General features: G+C 46.7%; 1 protein-coding gene across 2 annotated transcripts in view; it reads left to right on the top strand.

Annotated features, from left to right (window-relative positions):
* The window catches only part of RNF213 (ring finger protein 213), a 2,329,248-nt gene that overhangs the window by 888,867 nt on the left and 1,417,975 nt on the right, over positions 1-22,406 (top strand). For both annotated transcript variants that reach the window (XM_085617427.1, XM_085617426.1), the window contains exon 14: positions 21,762-21,860. In XM_085617427.1, coding sequence (XP_085473553.1) covers positions 21,762-21,860 — 99 coding nt within the window. The remainder of the gene's footprint in view (positions 1-21,761; positions 21,861-22,406) is intronic.

Below are 22,406 nucleotides of genomic sequence, written 5' to 3'. Positions count from 1 at the left end.
GAACCAAAGGAGGAGTCACCGAACTCGTGACTTCCAAAGACTTTCCAAGAGGAAAAACAAACTGCAAACATCCGGGTCCAACACCAGATGGCGATCTATGCGCAGTGTATAGAACTGCAGCTCTACATGCCAAGAACAGATGCATACTGGTAAGTAGCATATTCCTTACGCCTCTTGCACCACATAGCTAGCAAAATTTAGAAAGTGCAAAAACATTAAGGTTCGATGTACTGGTTTTAAAAATTCTAAAAGCATTCAAGCAATGTTTAAAACCCAAATTTCTGCACAGTGGCAACAACCAATATTTTCTTGGTCTGGTATATGCTGGGCAAAAGAAGAGAACATGAAGCTCATCTTCTAAATCGCCACTGCAGCCCGGGCAGGACTTATTAGAGGAGGCCGTCCACTTGCTTGTGACGGCTTTGAGGGGTAAAGTGCCATGTCGCCATTGGATAAAAAGTTTACGCGCTAAAATCGGGAAGACAACGTCCATGAAGTCCTCAAAACAATAAAAAAAATTGAATTCTAAAAAAGAGTTAGTGAGGGAACCTGCATTAGGGGCCGTAATTAAAAGTTCCAGCTTTTGCCCTTTGTAGATTTTAGTAAACATCTTTCGTGATATCCGGCCACATGCCCTATCTGGATCTTCCCACATAGACTGTAGTCCTAGACTTAGAAGTTCATGCTTATTGAATGCAAGACAGGGGATTTTGCTTACACAATTAAAACTAAGGATCTGTTTAAGTTCGTCCCTATAGTTTGAAAGATCTGGAGTGGTCCATAGTCTATGCCAGAACCTTAGGGGTTTTACTGCTAGCTCGTTTGCAATAGGCGTCAGTCCCAGATCTAACCTCAGCGGTGTTAATGGAGTACCCTGAGGAAGTGATAGTAATCGCCTTGCAAATTTAGACTCAACTTTATTGATTTCAGGGGCAGCACAGTGACCCCAAAGCTCACCCCCATAGAGAGCAGCTGCCCTTGCTTGCGTCTTATAGACCTCCAGGGCAGGACTCACTGGTCTAAAGCTTGATGAGTCAGAAACCCTTAAGATAGCACCCGACAGCTGTGAAAGTCTCATGTGGGATTTGGCTTTTTGCGGACCCCATGACAAATTTTCATGAATTGTAACACCCAGGTACTGGAAGGTCGTAACCCTTTCCAGACATACATCGCCTAGTGATGGATTTGCGCGAGTATACACTGGCGGGTTAAAGATCATGAATTTTGTCTTGTCAGCGTTGATCTCAAAGCCTCTACTCCGACAGAAGTCCCCAAAGCCGTTCAATATCCTCTCAATCCCCATGGGAGATTTGGAGAGTAGGAGAGTGTCGTCCGCAAACATGATCGCCGGCACCCTCCTACCAGCCAGTCTTGGTGCGTCATTATCAGGGACACTGTCCAGATGAGATTTTACCCAGTTGACATAAAGGCAGAACAGGGTCGGTGCTAAGACACAACCCTGTCTTACCCCCCTGCCAACGGGGAACCTTGGTGATAGCGTCCCATTCTTGCCACAGCGAACCTGGGCAAAGTTCCCCTCATGCAATCTTATGAGTAGCACTAAAATCTGGTGCGGGAGACCCAGATGCTGAAGGACAGCCCACAGTTTACCCCTAGGAACTAGGTCAAACGCGGACCGGAGGTCCACGAAGACCATATAGAGGCTGCCACCCTCAACCTTTACCATCTTCCAGTTCAAAAGGGTCAGTCGGAAGATTTGGTCGATAGTGGACGTATTCCTTCTGAATCCTGCCTGGAAGGGGCTCAGTACGTCGTGATCCTCCATCCACGTCAACAAATGGTCCAGGACCTATCTTGCAAATATTTTTTGTTGAACGTCAATTAAGCTGATTGGCCTGTAGTTGACTGGGAGCAGAGGTGACCCCTTCTTAAATATCGGAACTATCTCTGCCCCCAGCCAAGTGCTGGGAATTTCCATGCCCCTCGAGATAGTGTTAAATACGACAAGGAGATAGGGGCCCCAGATCTCAGGTTGATGTCTAAAAAGATCCCCTGGGACTTTATCCAGTCCCGGGGCCTTTCCCACTGGAAGTCTGCCGATTACACTTATTACCTCCCCCAGGGTAAACTCCAGGGGCTCCTGCTTGTCTACTGGGACTTGTGAGTCGGGCAAACTACACAACGTGGCTTCCCCCCCATATAAGCCTTTAAAATGGGCCTCCCATGCTGATGCCGCAATATTCGGTTCTATGGCAGACTTTAGGTCACCCGAGCCATGGTTAACAAGTGACCAAAATCTGCGCACATCTTTTGTGTCCAGGGCTAGCTTTAGGTTCATCCACCTTTCCGTGTCCCATTCTTTTCTTGCATGCCCCATGACCTCCTTATACTGCAATCTGCAATCTCGAATCGCCATTTTGCTATGCCCTGTCTTAATTGCTATAACAAGATTGCTCTTTGCTCTCCTACATGCTGAATTATACCAGGAAGAGACAGGTTGTCTGGGCCTACTCATGGGTGCCTGGGGGTAGAAAACTTCAGCCAGGCTATTGGCCAAATCTGAATGGATTACACTAAGTTCTCCATTGAAGTCACTGGGAACATCTTGAGAGCTTAGAGTTTCGACCTCCAGGAGTCGTAATAGAACTATGTTGTAGACTTTAGCTAAGTTCTCTTCCGAACCTAATATTCTCCCCCACTTTACCCTCCGCCTGTTACTTGATAAGATCAGACCCAAACCCTCATCGTCCCCTCCTACATTAAGTGAGTCTGTTTCTTGTTGCGCTGGATTCACCAACTCCAGGCGTAACGCGTTATGGTCACTATCAGTCCTCTCAACTACCCTAAAATCAATGAGCATCGGCCACATCCGGGTTTCCACCATGATGTAATCGATTCGGGACTCTTGTCCCTTCTTGTTATAGGTGCATACTGACGGGGTATCGGACGCTGAACGGCCATTACAAGCCCTAAGTGAATTATTTAATACAAGGGCTGTGATCTGAGTAGCCAATGGGGACCACACCTTAGGGTGTGGGGACTGACATTGGGGGATCGCCCAGTAGTCATCCTCTCCCATAAGCGCGCCTTCGCTACTTCCAAAAAAAGGTTCATATTGGCAATTCACATCCCCTGCCACCAAAAGCCTAGAATTCCCTGGCAATAGACTCAAGAATTGGGATAGATCATCGATTGTGGGTGACTCAAGCCCTATCCGAACTGGCCGCGAGTAAACATTCACAACCGCCAGTCCATACCCATTGGGCCATTTTAGCACTAAACACTGCACAGCCTCTGAATGAGTGGGCATATTTTCCACCGCCTAACCCAAATGAAGAGCAACCCTTATAGCCAATCCCCCAGAAGATCTTCCTTTCCCTCCCCACCTTGCGGGTACATGATAAGTGGCAAATCCCACTCTTGAGTGTTCCTCCCTGGCCCAAGTCTCCTGGAACAAACATAAATCCATCTGGTCTACCAGGGCACCCCACTCTGGGCAATGTAGCTTGTTTGTTATACCCGCCACGTTCCAAGACAGTATTTTAATTGAGGTCTGTGCCGTGGCTGCTTTGGTAACTGCAGCACTTCCTAGTGTCTCACCTACACTCTGTGCCCCACAATCAGGTTGAGCTTGGTGCTGTAGCACCACACTTTCTTGAGTCACAAGCCCATCTACCGTTTTAGGAACCCAGGTCTGGATAATTGGAAACGCACTTTCTGAACCACCCTCAAATACCTCTGCACTTTCAGCAATCTTTTTAGGGACCATGGACTGGGAATTGCCCACCCTCAGCTCCTTATCCACATGAAGTCAGTCCACCATTTCAAGGGAATTAAACCTATTATGGGTCACAGGGTAGTTTTGGGTGATTAGGTCTCTGTGATCGCCCCTGTTTACCCTTAGACCCCGCTTTTGCATCGCCAGTGACCAATCCGATACGCAAACTGGCGTTGCAGGTCGAGGGTAAAAGAAGGACAGGGGATAGGGTTTGATCCTTGAGCCTACACTATCGTGAGTCCAATTGCAAATATGTTCTACTGTGCGTGGGTCCCTGAAATTAACCAGAACACAATCGCCTGGGATGGTTTTTCTACTGCGTCCCACCCAAGCTAACCTACGTACCATCAGTACTTCACTTTTAACATTATGTGGTAGGGGCCGATTATGATTGAGCCACTGGGTCACTTTATTTTTTAAAGACATAAATGATTCCTGGCCTGGGTTGCTAATTTCAGGAGTGCCTGTCAAAACCACCACATACGGACTGGTTTCAGGCGGTAAATCAATTCTTGTCGCAACCTGAGGTGTAAAATTAGGTAGAGACTCTCCCTCCTCTGGTGCTATCGCGTCTAAAGTGTGCGTGCTCAGATTTACTGCCCCTGCACCAGCTCCTGCGGCCGCAGCTGACTTATTTGCAGCTGTGATAGAAGGCGTGGCAGTAGGAGAATGAACAAGACTCGCAACCCCAGTAGGCACAGAACTGATTTGGGCTGTATCTGCCATCTGCATTTTTTCCTTTCTTTTTACCCCATTCCCAGCCATAGCCTGTTGTAGCTGGGAGAGCTGGGTTTCCATGCGAGCTAATCTCTGATCTAACGGATCAAGCGCTATCTTTAGTAAGGACCCCAGTCTCTCTATGAGGATATCGTACTCGCCCTTGGCCCCACCCATGCACTGAACCTCCGGGGTCATGGGTCCTTTTGCAGCTGGAGGCGATGGGGATAAGTCAGTGTCCGCGCCAATCGAGTTATTCAAGGTAGGACCTCCCTTGTGTTTTAAGGATGTAACACTGCTGGACCGGCCCTTCGCTGTTCTGGTGTTCCTGTGACAATCCACTTTAGTGGCAGCCCGCTTCCTTTTGCATTTTGCCGCTCCTTGATTCCCCCTCGATGGATTTGCCGGTTATTTCACGGGCGAGGTAGGGAAAGATGAAACCTCTGGTACCACAGTTGTCACAGTTGCCTCTGGAATTGGGGAGCCTATAGTTGAAGAGATGTGACCGTCGTCCTGAGGAGCATGTACCAGGGTTGGGACACAGGTAATATTAATAAGATTGTCATGCACAGGCGTCCGAGCATTGGCAAGGTGGCCCAAGGAAGATTGTTTAGCCATTGCAAGGTCCTGAGACACTCTGCGCTCCATAAGGATAATACCCTGGTCAATCACGGAGTTTGCTCTAACGATAAAATTGTCTAAAGTACCAGTAACCAACCCTCTGCTGGCCATTGTATTGCTCCTTGTCCCTCGGGCAGCCATATTATTGATATCCTCAGCAGTACTTACTGTGGCAGATGTAATACAGTCCTAGAGCCACAGGCGAAAGAGGAATGGCCCAGCCCGGCCTCTCCGGCCCCGGACGGCCACAGAGTCCGCCCTTGTCCCGGGCTGTTCCCGCGCACTCCTGCAACGGAAGTGCTAGTGGAGTGAGTAGCGTCAATAGGGGAGGCGTTGCTCTATCCCAGGAGCAGGTGTGTGCAGCAAAAAGGATTCCTGGGACTTCGAGTCCTCAATTGAGTAATGCGCCCCTTTGTCTTTCGTGCAGTAGACCCCCCGTGATCTCCACTGACCTCCGTGTCAGGCAGTCACCTCGACTCCTCCTCGCTGGCCTCCTTGCAAGCGTAGCGGGCACATGCTCAAACACGCTCAGACACCAAGCCCACAAGGAGCTGCCCCAGACAGCAGACAGGGACCCGGAACCCGGGACCCCCACCACGACCCGAACTGCGGCAAACTGCGGCGGCAACCGCAGCGACACTCCTCCACGCCTCCCTAACAGTCTGGGTCCTCTATGAAAGTAGTGCAGAGTCCTCAACGGAATGAAGCACTGGCTCGAAGGTCAGCGATGCCGCTGATTCCTTCAGTGAGCGAGGCCAGGATTAGAACAAGCAGGACGCGTTGGAGCGAAGACTGCCCTCAGTGTTCCTGGCGCAGCTCCGCTAGAGGTTGCCGAACAAGGTCTTCCCACAGGCGGCTGCGGAGTGTAGGACGCTATATGTTCTCATGTCCGCGCCGCTACTCCGTGCCGCATACATTCAAGCAACCGCCACCATCGCCTCCCAAACCGCGACAATACCTTTAGCGGTGACTACCAACTTGCGGTCAGAGAATGTACCAAGGTAGGAGGGCCCAAGTCCTCCCTACGGGTCAGTCGGCATACCCGTAATGCTTCCAGACAAGTGCTACACGAGGTATCGATTAATCCGTTGACGGCCGTCTCACACAGGCGTGTCCAGTCCTTCAAGTGTGTCAGTAGTTGTAGAGGCGCCTCAGTCCATTGAACAGGGCATTCTATTTGGCCCCTGAGTCTAATCTTCCGGTGGTATTGTTGCCCTTTTTCAGCGTCTTTCCGGCGATTCTGCCTGTACTGCTGCTGTTTCTTCAGTCCTATGTTGGATCGTAGCATTCGGTAGTAGGCATAACTTGTCATTCTTCTTCCTCGATGCTGCAACTTGATGACATCCCTCAAGCCATTCCTGCACCTCCTCTGGTGTAGCAAAGAGCCAGACTTTTCCTTCAGCTTCGACCCTTAACCTTGCCAGGAATAACGTGGAGTATTTCTGTTCTCTATTTCTCAGTTCTATTTTGACCTCCAGAAAACTGCGTCGTTGCTTGGTCACTGCTGCTGTATAATCGGGGAAGAAAGTGCTTGTTTTGTTTTCAAAGCGGACTGGGCGGGCAGTTCTCGCCGTTTGTAGGATTAGGTCACGGTCCCTAAGATTGAAAATGCGGGATAAGATCGGCCTGGGCGGTGCGTCCGGTCTCGGTCTGCCACCAGGAACCCAGTGTGCGTTCTCCACCGAGAAGTAGCTCAAGAGGCCCCTGGGTTGTAGGTATTGCTTGATGAGATCCTCCACGAAGAGTTCCATTGCTTGCCTCCCCGCCCCCTCCGGGACTCCAAATATTATAATGTTGCGCCGGGACCGACCTTCATAGTCATCTAGTTTATCAGCCATTACTTTGGTTTGTGCTTCAAGTAGGCGCACCTGGCGTTTAAGTTCTTTGGTCTCGCCACACAGAGTCTCTGTGGTAGTCTCGACATCTTTGAGTCTTGCGCTCATGTTCTTAAAGTCTGCTTTAAGCAGGGAGAGTTCAACTGATGTTGTGCCGATTCTGGAGTCAAGAGCTGTATGTACTTGATTTAGGGTGGTGAGTATGTCTTGTAACGTAACCTCCAACTTTTCCCCAGAGGTCGCGTCCGATGTTTGCACGGTGGACTGTTCTATCGTGTCCTGCTGCGCTTTAGTATAGGCATATTTGTCTAGTTTGCTCTGTTGCGTAGCTCCTGGTCCTCCGCCCCCCATCCTTGCTCGCCTGGTTCGCGTTTCACCTCACTTAATCATGCGGGCCGTGGTACTCACTGCTGCCTGCCTAGTCAACACCCTGTTACCTGCGTCTTTTCGGGTTTCCTACCCCCAGGTGGGTTCACTGCTTTGTTTCCCCTTCCACAATGCTGACTGTCGCTCTACTCCGCAGCTTTTACTGTGAAGCCTGAATCCAAACCAAGGAGTCTCGGCGCATGCCGCCCACGACCTGCGCCACGCCGCTGTTATTGTTGCACCCCTCCTATGTGTCCCACGCTGCTTTGGGCTGGAAGTCTTGTCGTTTGAGCCCCTGCCGATTGTCACCGCTGCACTCCACGGGTGTTTGCACACTATGGTGGTGCAGCGTTTGTTAGAGCTACGGCCCTGAAGCAAGCGTGGAGATGGGGGAGGTTTTTTTTAATTCTTTTTGCGGGGTGGCCCTTCCCACCACGCCTCGTGGGTTTCTGTGTCTCAAGTTGGATGCTTGTAGTCGGTGGCTTCCCCTACATGTACTCCTTCTTAGCATGGCACTGCCCCGTCACGGGCCGCAGACGCCGAGTCAGGTGGGGGGGTCAGGCAGTCTGACGATTAAGATCCCTGGTCACCACTTGTACACTCACCGATCCTGTTCAGAGGCACCCGGGAGCTGTGGGCTGCTTTCTGTGGCGCTGCGTCCTTGGTGGGGCTTATCTGTCACGCAGTCTGGGGCTCATCTGGCATTCAGTCGCGCTCCTCCGGGCACGCGGCTCACTCGAGGTACCGGCTTTTCCCCAGCGAGCAGGCCGCAAGCACCTCCCTCGGTGTTGTTGCCGCCTCAATCATTCGTTTTCCGTTGCGGGACGGTCATTGGGTGCTCGGGGCTCTCCGACTCCAATTGCACCATTTGGTGACACGCAGGAGGACGGATTCCTGTGCGGATCTGCGGAGACGTCTGAGGAGGTCCGGAGCTCCTTTAGGCGGTGGCCATTTTGTTTGGCTGCTAGCCACTCCCCCTTATACCCACTCTTCGGATAATATTTTATACCAGGTGCTTTGTTTTAAACGACAATGCCACACAATCGGCATGCAAAATTTTGCTTTCTTTGATGATCCAGCTAACTCTTCTGACCATTTTAAAATCTAAAAAGTGCCAAAGTTAGGCCTGTTTTAATACCTATCTAGTGCAGGGCTTTGTTTCTCAAGGTATCCTAGGATTCTATTTCCTCGGCCGCTATTCTCGGTACGTTAGCTAACACTATTGTGTAGGGAGTGTCTGCTGGCAGGAGGTCCAAACATTCCAAATTAGACAAATTCCTAGTTTGATTCTGACGTGGGTTTGAATACTAATTAATATTAGGAGGTGTAGTGCTATGGGTAAGCACATTTTCACCCTTTTTAGGTCTCGCCTAACCCAGCGCATGCGCTGGTCTGGCGAGACATTTTATGAGGGCTCCAAAAAGTGCTACCAGGCCAGCCTAGAGCTACAGTGCATGTGCGCGGGCACGCGCGTCGCACTTTACCGCGATTACTTTCACTTTCGCTGCCGAGCTGCCGCTTTGATGTTCTCCGTGAGGCTTCAATAGATTGCAGCAGTTAAAACAAGCATTGGCATAGCCAATAAGTCTCGCTTTTGGGACCTTATAAGTGTTTAGTTATGCAACTGTTGCATGGCTAAACACTTAGGTCCCAATGGCGAGACCTATTGGCTATGCCAATGCTTGTTTAAATTATGCCTCCTTGTATCGCGTTGGGTGGGTTGTAAGGTAGCCGTCGTGACTTCTACTTGCATCTATGGCCCGCCCTTTATTTGGCACAACTTACAAAATGGCTCTATGATTTGCTTGGCTGCTGCAGAAGCAGCCTGTGGGCTAGTTATTACCTAAGCCTGGGCAAAGCACTACGCTACGCTCGCGTAGTTTGCGAAGTTTGCGCTACTTCGCACTACGCAAATTGCATGTAGCACAGTGCAAACACGCATAGGATAGCGTACTGCAGCGGTCATTTTTTGCTTGCTTGCGGTCCTCAACATCAAGTTGGCGACTGTGAGCAAGCAAAATGACATCCCGGCGAGATATTTTCCTCGTTCACGATCCGCAACATCAAGTTGCCGAACGCGAGCGTGGAAAATAAACCTCCCGGCGGTATTCTCAACGCGGGGAGGTCAGGTTTCTATTTGCGAGTGGTCGCGTATGCTCGCGATGAGAAACTACCAGTCCGTGTTGAGAAAGCTGTAAAAATCTACTCGAGGGACAGAAAACGACAGCTCGCACTGTGCAAGATGCCGTTTTCAATGATTGCACAGTGTGGACAAGCATCCGGCACTGTGCACTCATCGCGAGCAGTTCGCGTAGTGCTACGTGTAGCTCGCGTAGTGCGAAGTGTACTTTGTGTAGCTATGCGTAGCTATGCGTAGCGCTACTTCGTGAACTACACCCATGGTTGTTATTACCCCTTTATTGATGGGCTCAAGTGACCCCCTTTACTTCTAGGCTATCATGGCTCTCTGCCCTTACCCTTCGGGGTGGTCCTTTAACATCTCCTCGATCGAAGCCACTCTGTTAAACTATCTAGGGCATCTTGTAAAAATCTGTCTAGATCTTCCCCTATTGTAAATAATTTACCGGATTCTGTCTGAGGGTTTTTAGATTGTTTTTGCCCATGAGATCTTCCCTTTAAGCCTGTAGCTGGAATGGCTGGTATTGTGGTGTGTTTAGTATGTTTTTTACTCGTGTTCTCTCTGGGAGTGCCCTCTGGATTTTTGGGGCATTTCGATGGTGACTGTGTGTCACATTCAAGGTCACTAACGGTTATGTCCGTGGTTCCCAAAGTGTGCACCGCGGCACCCCGGTGCGCCGTAATGAGGTGCCAGGGGCGCCGCGACCACAATGCGTGCAGACAAAGGGCCGCTTGTAAAAACGGCGGGATCAAACCTTGACACTGTCCCTAGAAAAAACAGCTTTTGAATGAGGTGTTGAAACGCACACCGCTTCCAAGAAGCCACAGTAGCAGGGCTGTTAGGGGCTGGGGTGAGGTAGCAGAGAGCTCTTGCAGTGGGCGCAGCCTGAAGCGCGCGCTGTTTACAAACACACAGAGCCATGGCACTGCGAGTGACGTGTGAGTGAGAAGGGGCAAGCGCTGCGTGGTCTGCAGGGTGAACCAGGCGCGCAACACCCATTGGACTCAAAGGGCTTCAGCCCCCGCCCTCCCCCGTCGTGTGTGGCAGCCCGGGATGAGACACCTTCCCGGGCAAAAAAGCAGCCGCACCCGAGCATTTCACAGGTCTTTAAAAGACCATGTGCATGTCAATGAGGCCTCGCTGTTGTTTCACCCCTCCCAAGAGCCCCTGCAGCTCCACTCTGCCTATTGCTTAAAGTTCAGCCCCCCCCGAAATTTTTGCTCAGCACCCCCCTCCCCCCCGAAATTTGGCTCTAGTTGCGCCTCTGGGGTGAACAGCCGTCAAAGTTTCTCGCTAATGAGAAAGATCAAACATTAGCGCTGTGTTAAGCGGTTTATTTCTAGGCAAAAATAATGACAGAATAACTCATACCAGCAGAAGATAATCTTATGGTCATTTTAGAGGTTGTACACAAACTGTAAGGAAACTGCATGCCTTTTCGAACCACATCCATGTCGAATACACATGAACCACAAATCAGAAGTTAAACAGAAAAAATATGCACTGAACAAACTTACTTGGTTATCAAATACTTTGCAAAGAAAAATCCCAGCTGCTAGAGTAGTACGTTCTTAATGGTAACATGCACAATGCATACAAAGTACACGTGGACTCGTAGAGGTAAAAAAATTGCAATAAATGGCAGACACTCAAAACAGTGACTAAAACAAAAGTTACGTTACATGAGGCAGTGGTGGCCGTTGTGCATGTATCAAAGGCAATACAAATACAAGAGGTACCAAACGATACGTTACAAAAGGAAAGGTGACATATGTGCATGTTACAAAAGAGTACAAAGTACAAGTAGAGGTATAATACTGCACTAAATGGCAGACTCAAAACACAAAAACACCCTGGCAAGGGAGGGATTCCTGTGGGGTCCGGTGGGGTCCGTTCAGTGACTGTGTTGCACGGCACGCACTCACTGACATTGCAGCTGAGGTTGTCTGTAACCAGGCTGAGGGGGAGAGGGGATTCGCCGGTTTATTTTCAGCTCCCCCTTGCAGTGAGCTTGGCCCCTCATAGTGCAGACCCGGTGTGTCTAATATACACAGAGTGCAACCTCTTCACCCGAAGCCGCAGTGACCCCTGACCTCCATGTGTCCAAAGCCCACATCCCTTGGCATGCGGGGTATTTAACTAGCTCGAGCCTCAGCACTCACTCTTAGAAGAACTGGCACTTAAGTGCAGAAATGCACCTGAACAGACTGGGACATAAATTAACCCAGAAAAATGTTTTTGGGCAGCTTGTGATGACGCAAAGGACTGATCCTTATCCAAGATCTTTTTTTAAATGTCGAGTTACATATATAATGTCTAACAGACGTCACAGGCAGTTTAATACTACAGCGCCTGGAAGAGTAACTTGGAGCATTGTTTGTCCGCAGCAGTAAATTATGCATGTAGCTTCTCAATGACTTCCCAAACCAGATCCTCTCTAAATAGGAATGCAAGCAATCCAAGTCCGGTTCTGGCCTTGTTTGGCCTCATCACTGAGGTGCCGTTTGAGTCCTATGGCACAGCGAGTTTGGGACCCACATCTTAGCATTCCTATCCTATTTAGGGAGACTAACAGAAAGCACAAACCCTGATTGAAGTAATACTTGAATTAATCGGTTCAGTGTTGCCATTGTCTGTGCGTCTTTGCTCCGGAGAATGGGTCTTCTGATTGTAACGTAAACATGTCCGTGGGTTACTGCGTTTGTCAGAGATTTCCTTTTGTTAGTTGCAGTTTACAGTGAGCTAATAACTGTCATAAAAGAACTGGTGGCAGACTTCAAGGTATAGATTTAGATTAGAAGATATGGGTTTTCCCCCCAGACTTCGTTATTGAAATGTTGAGCAAATGGTTCACTTGTGTACAAATCTGTTCTTGTCATTAAAGAGAGCCCCAATCTGTTGTGTTACGTTTGAAATTCTGAGTTTGTGCTTCTCCAGACCAAGTACTCTTCAACTATACTGCCTACCAATATGGATGACATGTGAATTCACCCCTTGTTATCCCTTGTCTTATGTAACATGTCCTATACACTGATTTGAACACCTATGTTTGATAGTCTCTGTGTAATGTGTGTGTTATGTACAGTGCTCTGACACCCTTCACTCAGGGCTGGCTCTAGGGCAGTGCGACCGGTGCCACCGCACCGGGTGCTGACTTCGCACAGGGGCGTAAATGCAACAAAGGCGCTGCCTGGCCCTGCCTAGTCCTGCTGGCCCTGCCTGCCTCAGCTGTGCCTGGCTCTCTGGCCCGGCCTCGCCCTTTTGACCCCACCTTTTGAACTATTGTTGTGTGGTTAAAAAAAGTTGCATGGAAACATATTTGGCTATTAATCTTGTATCGCTTCACACTTAACAAATTTTTATTAAACAGCTGTTATCTTCGTATTTTGTTACAAATATGATTATAATACCTTCATTGCATCCCAATTAATTTAAGGAAGACAACAGGAAGTACTCCCGAGGTCGGGCTAACATCCCCCACCCGCCGACCCGGAAAAAAATGGTGGGGAGCCACGGCCAACTGCCAATTAGGTCAAGGGAGCCACGGGTCAAAAAAGTTTGGGAACCACTGGGTTATGTGTTCCAACACATTTTGAACACAGCCATTTGGAATTTTTAGGGCTTTAGAGGTCTCGGTTATTACAGCCAAATCTACAGCTTCCTCATTATTCATAGACTCTGCTACCCCCAGCCCGCCTGAGTTTATCGTTTCATACACAGTTGTAATCTGTTTCTCAATTGCCCCCATCGCCCGATAAGATATTTCATTAACGTTAAGGATGAGGCCCCTGAAATATTTTTCTGTGGGGGGACTGATTATTTGTCCACTTTCTTTTTCCCATCATGCCCACAAGTTAGCAGAATAAGCAGGGTGAAAACGGGTTTAAACAAGTAATCAACCGCAATGATCAGGATGTTCAGAATGTTCGCAGTGACTATAGGTTTATGCTCAGTGCTCTTGTGAGCGTATGAACAACTAAATTGCTGTACTAAAGGGTGTTCTAAAATGAAGAGTACGTAAAGTCTCTCCAACGGTACCAATTTTAAGGTGACTTATGGGATCCAATCTCCCGGTCGGTGTCAAACGCAGTTTATGTTGAACAAAAGTACCACGGGTGGCCCTGCCCTGCCTCTTCCTGTCAATGATAGCACAGGCATCGCCCGTGCGCGTCCCGCCTAGCTGGGCATGGCCCGCACTCTAATTGTACTCCTGTCCCGGAAGCAATTTGTGCCCCCCCCTCCACCTCAGCACGGCGGCCCACAGCAGTCTGGGCAATGAAGTCCCCCTGCGGCAGTGTGCTATTTGTTGTTTAGTCACTCAATCAAACAGTCCTTATTAGACCTCCTGGAATCTTAACAGAACATTTCCTGCCCTCTTCCAACAGCTGAGCAGGCACTGGAAGAATCTGGAAGAAACTAGACCTGAAGATCACACAGAGCGGTACCGAGCACGGTAGCTCTCGTCAGGTTCTAACGTCTATCCGTCTCAGACGTCGTAAAGCTTGATTTGGGCGGGAATATAAAGAGTGCTCCACTGCAGAACTCGCACTTTTCAAATGCCAGACTCAAAACTTGTTAGCATTGTATCCGATAAAACAAAAAAACTCTGCTGAGAATCTCATTAACTCACAATGACACAGAGAAATAGATTACTAACTTAACAGCGCATGTCAGTTCTCGTCGTTGTTTCATGGATTAGGAAAACTTGAGATGATGGAAGTGCTACTGCATATCAATGTAGTGTTGCTCAAAGACATAGATATAGACGAATTGCATTTCATCTACAAGAAGCTGTTGAGAAAGAGCCTGAGACATTACTATAGCATGATATCGTTGAGCGATCTACTGTTCTAACTGTAGGTTTCGCCTATAGTGATAGTGCCCAAAAAGGACAGTGAAGGAGCTGTATGCATCTGTGTTGATATGTGTCAAGCTAGCAAGGCAATTGAAAGAGAGCGACACCCTGGTCCGCACATTGCTGACATGATCACACAGCTAAATGGTGCCAAAGTCTTCTCTCGCCTTGATCTGAACAAAGGATATCATCAATTAGAACTTGAAGAACGTTTCAGGTACATTGCCACCTTTTTTACCCATATTAATTTGTTCAGATATAAACAATTACGTTTTGGTGTGTCATCAGCTGCAGATCTTTTCCAAGATGTCTTTTTACGTATCATATAACCAGCCAAGAATGCTTTCAATTACAGTGATGACATATTCGTTTTCAGAGCTTCATAACATGGTAAAGCTCTTACACAAGTGTCGTTTTCTTGCTGATGAAGATTTAACTTTGAATGCTGAGAAATGTGAGTTCTACAAAACAAAACTTAAATTCTTTGGCCATATCTTTTATGATGGGGTATGACGCCGGATCCAGCTAAAATGATGCTTTGTCAGTCATCAATCCCCCACAAGATTATACCATGTTACGTTCATTCCTTGGCATGGGCAGTTACTGTTCTAGATACATACGTGACTTTGCCACAGTTAGTACTTCCTCAAAATACTAAACAAAAAGAAATGCTTCATTTTACTAGTCCCACAAATGTGAACAAAGTTTTAAGAAAACCAAGCATGCAAAAGAGAATGCCATTGAAATGGCCTACTTTGATCCAAAGCTTCATCCAGGAATTGTTGTTTGTTGACGCAAGCCTGGTTGGTTTGAGCGAGATCCTTGCCCAACACAGTGGACACCCACATGCTATAAGGCACATTGTGGCATATGCAGGCAGAAATTGTCATAAATTGAATGTGCCTCTTCACAACCTGAGAAACAAAGTTTAGCAGTGGTGTGGGCTTGTGAACATTTTCACATATTCTTATGTGGAAAACCTTTTACTCTTGTAACAGATCATCAGGCTTTGCTTACCATCTTTGACAACACAAAAGTCAAGATGCCTCCCAGAATGGAAATGTTGGGGTTTGCAACTACAGGAATATGACTACACCATTGTGCACCGACCAGGAAAAGACCAAAACCCTGCTGACTATTTTTCACAAGGGCCAGTACAGTGTCATGGTACCTCTTCCAAAGTGGCTGAAACCTACATTAACTTCATTATAAAGTACAATACACCTCTCGCTATTTCATTGGGACAAATCATTACTGCAATGAACAAAGATAGTGACATGTTGATACTAAAAGACATTATCATTATTGCTCATCAATCCTGGAATCAGCATACTCAACCTCTCATACGTGACAGTGAATATCAAAAGTTCAAAAATGTAAAAGATGAACTGTCCGTTACTAAAGTAGGTATCGTCTTACGAGGTTTGAGAATTGTCATACCGGAGAGTCTGCGACAACAAGCAATTGAAGTGGCCCATGAAGGACATTGTGGAACTGTTGAGTTTGGTTTCCTCATCATGACGAGAAAGTTGAGAGTTGAAGGGCTGTCATCTGTTAAATTGCTGATCTGCCAAAATCGCTCACCATAACTTGAACATGTTGGACTTAACAAAACATGTATGAGAGAGAATTGCTGTTGATTTCTTTGGTCCTCTTAACAATGGACATCACCTGATGGTGGTTATCGATGAATACTTCTTTTTTCCCCTATTAGAAGATCTCTCATCAATTACTCACAAAAGAGTCATCAAGAGGTTTGATGGCTTTTTTGCCACATGGGGTGTTACTTCAATTCCAAAGTATGACAATGGCCCACCTTTCAACAGTTGAGAATTCAGAGACTTTCTTAATCATCTCAATGTGAAGCATCAGAAAAGCACACCTCTTTGGCCACAAGCAAATAGAGTTGTTGAATGATTTATGAGCACCGTTAAAAAAGACTGTTCAGTGTGCTAAGTTGGAGAAGCTTGATTTGAAGTGAATTTTCAATGCTGCTCTTCGAGCTTACAGGTCAACTCTACATTTAATGACAGGTGAAGGTCCTGCTACTCTGATTTTCGGGAGAGCCATGACAACCAAGTTCTCACTATTGACCAACAGAAGATCTACAACAGACGGTGAACTTCGTCAAACAGACTTGTGCCGTAAACAAAAGGTAAAAGTATTGGCCGACAAGCGTCGATGTGCCAAGAACACCTTACTTTCAAGGAAGGAGATTGAGTATTGGTGCACAACAGAGAAAACGCAAATCTGATGCTTCCTTTGATGCTGAAACCGTCAAAATTGTGATTAGTAAAGGACACGTGGTGACTGCTGATTGTCCTGGAAAGTCCATTACGCAAGATTCTTTCCACTTCAGGCATCTGCTTAATCATTCACCAGTTCCTGATGCCAGAGATCAGCCTAGTTTAATGGAGACTGTAGAGAACCCCCTGACTGCATCTGTCTCTACATCACCAGTGGCAGTCAGGATGCTTCTCTTGTCTCAGCCTCAGAGGGCACAATCTGGGCATTTGGTCAAAGCCCCACAATGTCTTCTAGAGTCGTTGTAATGTATGTGTGTGTGTGTATATATATATAATATGTGTGTTCGAGGCATGTGAGCTGTAGATCACATGCTTTGCATACTCCTGCCATCTAGTGTTGGGTCCGGATGTTTGCAAGTTGTTTTTGTTGGAAGAAGACTTTCCAGTCACGTGGTAAGGTGACTCCTCCTTTCGGTGATAGTGCGCATGGGCATCAACTCCATTGTTAGATTGGTTTTTGCCACCATCGGGTTCGGACGTGTGTTGCTGCGCTCCATTTCAGAATCAGTCCTCGGGTTCCCCTCGGTGCGCAATCCACTCTACCCTCAACGGTATTGTTTTCGAACATGTTTCCTTTTCTCCACGGTTCGACACGACCGTCAAGAAATCTATATTTTGTTTGGAATTTCGCGGGCCACCTTCCGACCTATCCGCATCAGTCTGACTCCTTGTCGATGGTACGGACTCCGTTCAAATTCTGCCCCCTGTCCCATCCGAAGTATCCACGTACAGACTTACATCAGGTGTGTAACTTGTGCTTCTCCCCAGACACACAGAACAAGACTGCGACGTGTGCCGAACCTTCAGATCGAAGAAAACTCACAGTGGTCGTCTGGCTCGATGTTCAGAGATGCAGCGGCAGCAGTTAGATGACACACAGGATCTCTTCGGCGAAGACTCTGAGCAAGAAGAGGTCTCGGCGGCTGAAGAAGAACAGTCTTCAACGGCGTCTGACTCCGAATCAGAGTTGCAGATTTTCCTTGAGGATGACGATGTGCTGCAGGGACAAGGGGACGGGAGTACAGAAGGCCCTTCCCCCACCCACCGTCCCTAAAACATTTAAGGCTTCGGCACCACCTCTGCCTTCAGGCCAAGATTGGCACCAAGAAGGTTTCTAACGCTCCGCCTTCCAGCTCTGCATGAAACACTCTGATATGCTTTCCGGCTCGTGACCAATTCAGCCAAAAGACAATAACGAGCCAAAACCTTCGGGCTCCAAGCACAAAATGGGCTCCGAGCCGAAACTTTCAACACCGAAACCAAAGAAACATGCCTCGGAGCCGTAATCTCCAACACCGAAAGGACATTCCAGCTCGGCACCGAAAACTAAAGAGCTGCCCGTACTGCAATTGGATCCAAACATGGATGTTGTACCACCTAAGTCAGATCTGAAACAGAAAAAACTCTATATTATTACTGACACAGAGCATATTCATGCTAAACCGCCATCCAAACACAAGCTTCCTGATGACGACAGCTCTTATAAGATTCTGTTGAAGAGGGATTTGGATACTAGTCCTTTTCACACACTACCATCTCCTCTTCCTCTCTCTCCACCATAGCTTGATCCTTTACACATTACACCTTGTCAGTCTCCTCTACCTCACCCAGATGCAGGTGATACTGATGATAATGACGCAGTTACCAATAGATCCTTGGGCGAATTATACAATTGATCCTCCACAGGATACAGACCCAGATCTTTACCCTGCCAGACATCTCCACCTGATGACAATGTGTCATATCGGGAGCACATTGCTAGAGCTGCACAGTACCATGGGGTGGAGCCCCATACAGTGTCCTTAGAGGAGGATTTTCTCTTTGAAACTCTAGGAACACAAGTCCAGTCAGACACTGCCTATGCTTAAGGGTATGTTCAGGGAAAATAAAAGGGACACCATACTCACAAGGAACCAGGGTACCTAGTATATAAACAGAAACAATGGTTCCAGTGGACAAACGTAATTATTAAACAATATTCATAAGTACAATGGCAATGAACAAGGTTAAGGTGGATGTCAGAGAGAGATGAGACCATATACTGCAGGATACTTGTAAATTTAAACATTTATACATACAGATCTTAACATTTATTCAGAAGTAAAGTGCACGGTGTCCTCAGTCAGCATGGAACCTAAATAACAGTTTGTGACATAGGAAAATGGTTTCCAAAGTTTCAAAGTCGACCATAACAATCATATCAAATGGACACAACCTTCTAATACAATAACAGAGGCTGGTAAATGGTTCGCTTTGGGTTTGTCGACGATGTTTCGACCCCGCCAGCAATAAGGGGTCTCTTCAGGACCTAGCAATGCAGGGACACCTGAAATAGGAATCTGCTGTCAGAGTGAGTAAAGTGTACACCAAGGAAGTGAGAGTAGAAGGTGGGTACTCACATGGGACCCAGCCGGGAACCCAATGAGGGGGAAGGACTGACAGTTTATCATGTGCCGTAATTTAATTGCTGTATCAGTACTAGTAAAAGTCACGACAGTCCGTGTGAAAAGAGAGAAATCCGTGTGAGAGTCAAGAATGACTCATTGATGACAAATCAGTAAAGCTGCATGTGTCAGCTTTGTGTAAAGTCCGTAAATTAATTGCTGCATCAAGATTTGTACAGGGCTCGACAGTCCGTGTGGATAGGTGTATTCTCCATGTGCGAATCAAGGATGACTCATCGATGATTTGGGAGAAAAGGCCGTGAGCATCAGCTTCACGTAGAGTCCAATAAGGAATGGAAGAGAACCGCGCAAGTCCGTTTGTAGAATCAAGTGCTTCCCTTGCTCACTTTGCCACTGGATTCAAGCTAGCCTGGCTGATGAGGGGTGTTACCCCGAAACCCGGTCCCAGGATGCTTGTTTCCGGTCCAGGGAAGACGTGGCTTGGCAGTTCGGGCTGGACTGTTCCCATGAGGCACAGGGTGAAGACTAATTTGCATGTAGCTGGTTCTGAACTGGGGTGGCAAAGTGAGCTAAAGAACGATGATGGATTCAACCCAGATCTGTGACTGGGGGTAAGTGTCTGTAAACGCTTCTGCGCTCCGTTCATTATGTCCTTGTGTTTACTTTGTATAGGTACATGACCATGATAAATAGTTCACGCACTCTGATATAGACAACTTTTTATGTACAGTGGAGTGTTTATAAGGTGTGGATATTTAGTTGCAGAACTTCCCAGAAGATTTGGAGACACTACAAACTGTTGAAAATTGTACATAATAGTTGTGACCCACCTAAAGATGGTTTAACTCACAACGCCGCAAGAATGCTTTAAGGCTGTACGGCAGCATGCTCATCTCAGGAATATGTGTAGTGAATTTTGTCAAACTACGAGTCTTCTGAGTCTGGCAAACGGTGCCTTATCGGTGATTAATGCTCATCTCTCAACCTGTTGACTCAAAAATGGAGGTCACATGAGGTGTTTAAGAGGGTGATCCCATTAAGGTGAATAGAGAATGAACACTGTTTGGAGGGTGTTCAGGGTTTAGAAAGTTGGTGATCCCATTAAAATGTATAACGTCATTTTGTTTGTTAGCTGATTGACTACCAGTGCAAAGAGGTGACAGCCACCAAATATGGGTTAGTTGACAGGTATGTAACATGCCCTGCATGTTGCCAACGGTTATGTCCATTATCACTTGATTAGGCACAGGCGTAGCTTGTTGAATTACATCTAGTTCACAAAGTCTGTTGCTCACTGTCACAGTCACTGATTGATATCATCTGTTATGTCATCAATGATATAATTTGAAGTGTCATTTATTGTCATTTAGCAAGACTTGAATGGTGTAATATATGAGGTCAGCATTGTATGATGGGGACACAAATTATGGTGAATTCACTAAACTATAATAGGCTAATTTCTTTGTTTGTTGGGTTTTGTTTTGTAACAATAACTGTATCATAACTGTGCGCATTAAGGGCCAGATGCATCAGTAGGGGTTTGCCCATTCTGTGTCTATGGGAAAATGTGTTGAAGCATATGGCCCTATGATCTTATTACCAAGCCTAACTATGTCACTTTCTCCTTTGTGTCTTTTTTCAGTGTGTATATATACCAGACTAGCTATTTTGGAACAGAGGGTATCAAGGGTAAAGTCTTGTGTGTGTTTATGTATATACATATATATATGTTGAGCTGTGAGTTGCATTGAAGATCTTCCTATCTGATGCATCAGTATAACAGCAAGTCTTGCGTCTTTTTCTGGTGAATGACCAGCATTGTAGCTACGGAGTATGCATGAATGGTGTGGCGTGAGCATTCTGATGTGCGTTTTCCCTGGCCATTCGGATGCCCTATTAGTGTCTGTTTTGTGTATCTAGCCATATGAATCTACTAGTATGGTTACGTTTTTTCCAGCTGAGTTTTTGATTTACAATACGAGTGTAAGGAGTTCTTCCAGGAGAATTTCTATAGCATGACTCCTCTGATTCTTCTCTGATAATGTTTGTTGTTGTATATCGTTGCAAGGCAACAGAAAACTTCTCAATTTGTGATCCTCACACGAGTCTCTACTTATTCACTGGGGTGAACATGCTATGTGCCAGTTTTTGTATAATATGGACTACTACAAGGCAGTGTTCCACATTTTGTCTTTCCAAAGGGAAAACCATTTTTTATAGCCGGATAACAGACAAATATTAAAGTGCTGAAATGGTGTGTTGTGTAAAATGTGGAATTACAACTTGTGTATTTTTGCCACTTTTTTCTTTGTCCCTGTACTTATTGTCTCCTCGTCCCAGCTGCGTGCCAAGTTATTTAACAACTGTAGTCCCGCAAACTCACACTCAAACGTTTACAATGATATGTACTTATGCTCACACCGACATGAGCACACAGTTTGTCAAATGGTCAAAGGAACGAGACACAAGTGAATACAAAATAAAAACACTGGAGGTGCACCCACCAGGACTGAATACAACACCCATTTCCCATCATATCAAATGCTCCTCCATCTCATACCATTAACTGCTTTAGGAAACATACATATTGGATCCTCCACAATGCCATAGGGCTCAAGCTTTCTACTGTGGTATGCTACATTCTCCAATCTAGCATGCGATTACTGCTGCATATGTGAAGCTTGATAATTGCACGTTCCGCACATATTTATGAATAATTGACACTTTTTTGGAATACTTTATGCTGTGCTTAAGTCATCTATTTGAATCCATTGTAGGTTTGGGAGCGGTTTGTGAATATAGCTATACCTTGCAAGCAGCTGGCTGATCTTTGGAAAACCTCACTGTTGGCAGACCTGGAGGGGAGAATTAAGCAGGTACTGTTTCTTGTGGGGATGCTATAATGTTTAGATGAGTAATGCGCTGTAACAGTTTTAATTTTTTCTCCATGATCACAGAAGGGTACAGACCTTTGGAGGCCTGGAGGTTGAAAATATGTCACGTTGTTGTGTATTTAAAAATGAACACAATAATAGCTTGTTCATTTAATTATTTGTATACAGCACTGCTTCTGTGCTACTGCTTCATGGCACTTTTTCCTGAAAGCAAAACCAAAGGAAATGATGGAAATGCCAGAAACCGGTGCTAGGAAGCTTGTTTCCGGTCCAGGGAAGACATGGCTTGGCAGTTCGGGCTGGACTGTTCCCATGAGACACAGGGTCAGACTGATTTGCATATGGCCATGTCTGAACTGGGGTGGCAGAGTGGGCTAAAGAACGGTGATGGATTAAACCCAGATCAGTTGACTGGGGGTGAGTGCTTGCAATGTTCAACACTCCGTCCATCATTTCCTTTGGTTTTTACTTTTTCCTGAAAGAAATGAAAGTAGGAATAGCAAAATAAGTGAAAGAGAACATATTTCA

This window comes from Triturus cristatus, chromosome 7 (assembly GCF_964204655.1).
Source record: "Triturus cristatus chromosome 7, aTriCri1.1, whole genome shotgun sequence".
Lineage (NCBI taxonomy): Eukaryota > Metazoa > Chordata > Amphibia > Caudata > Salamandridae > Triturus > Triturus cristatus.
The sequence above is the reverse complement of the archived record's forward strand: the minus strand, read 5'-3'. Positions and strand labels throughout refer to the sequence as shown.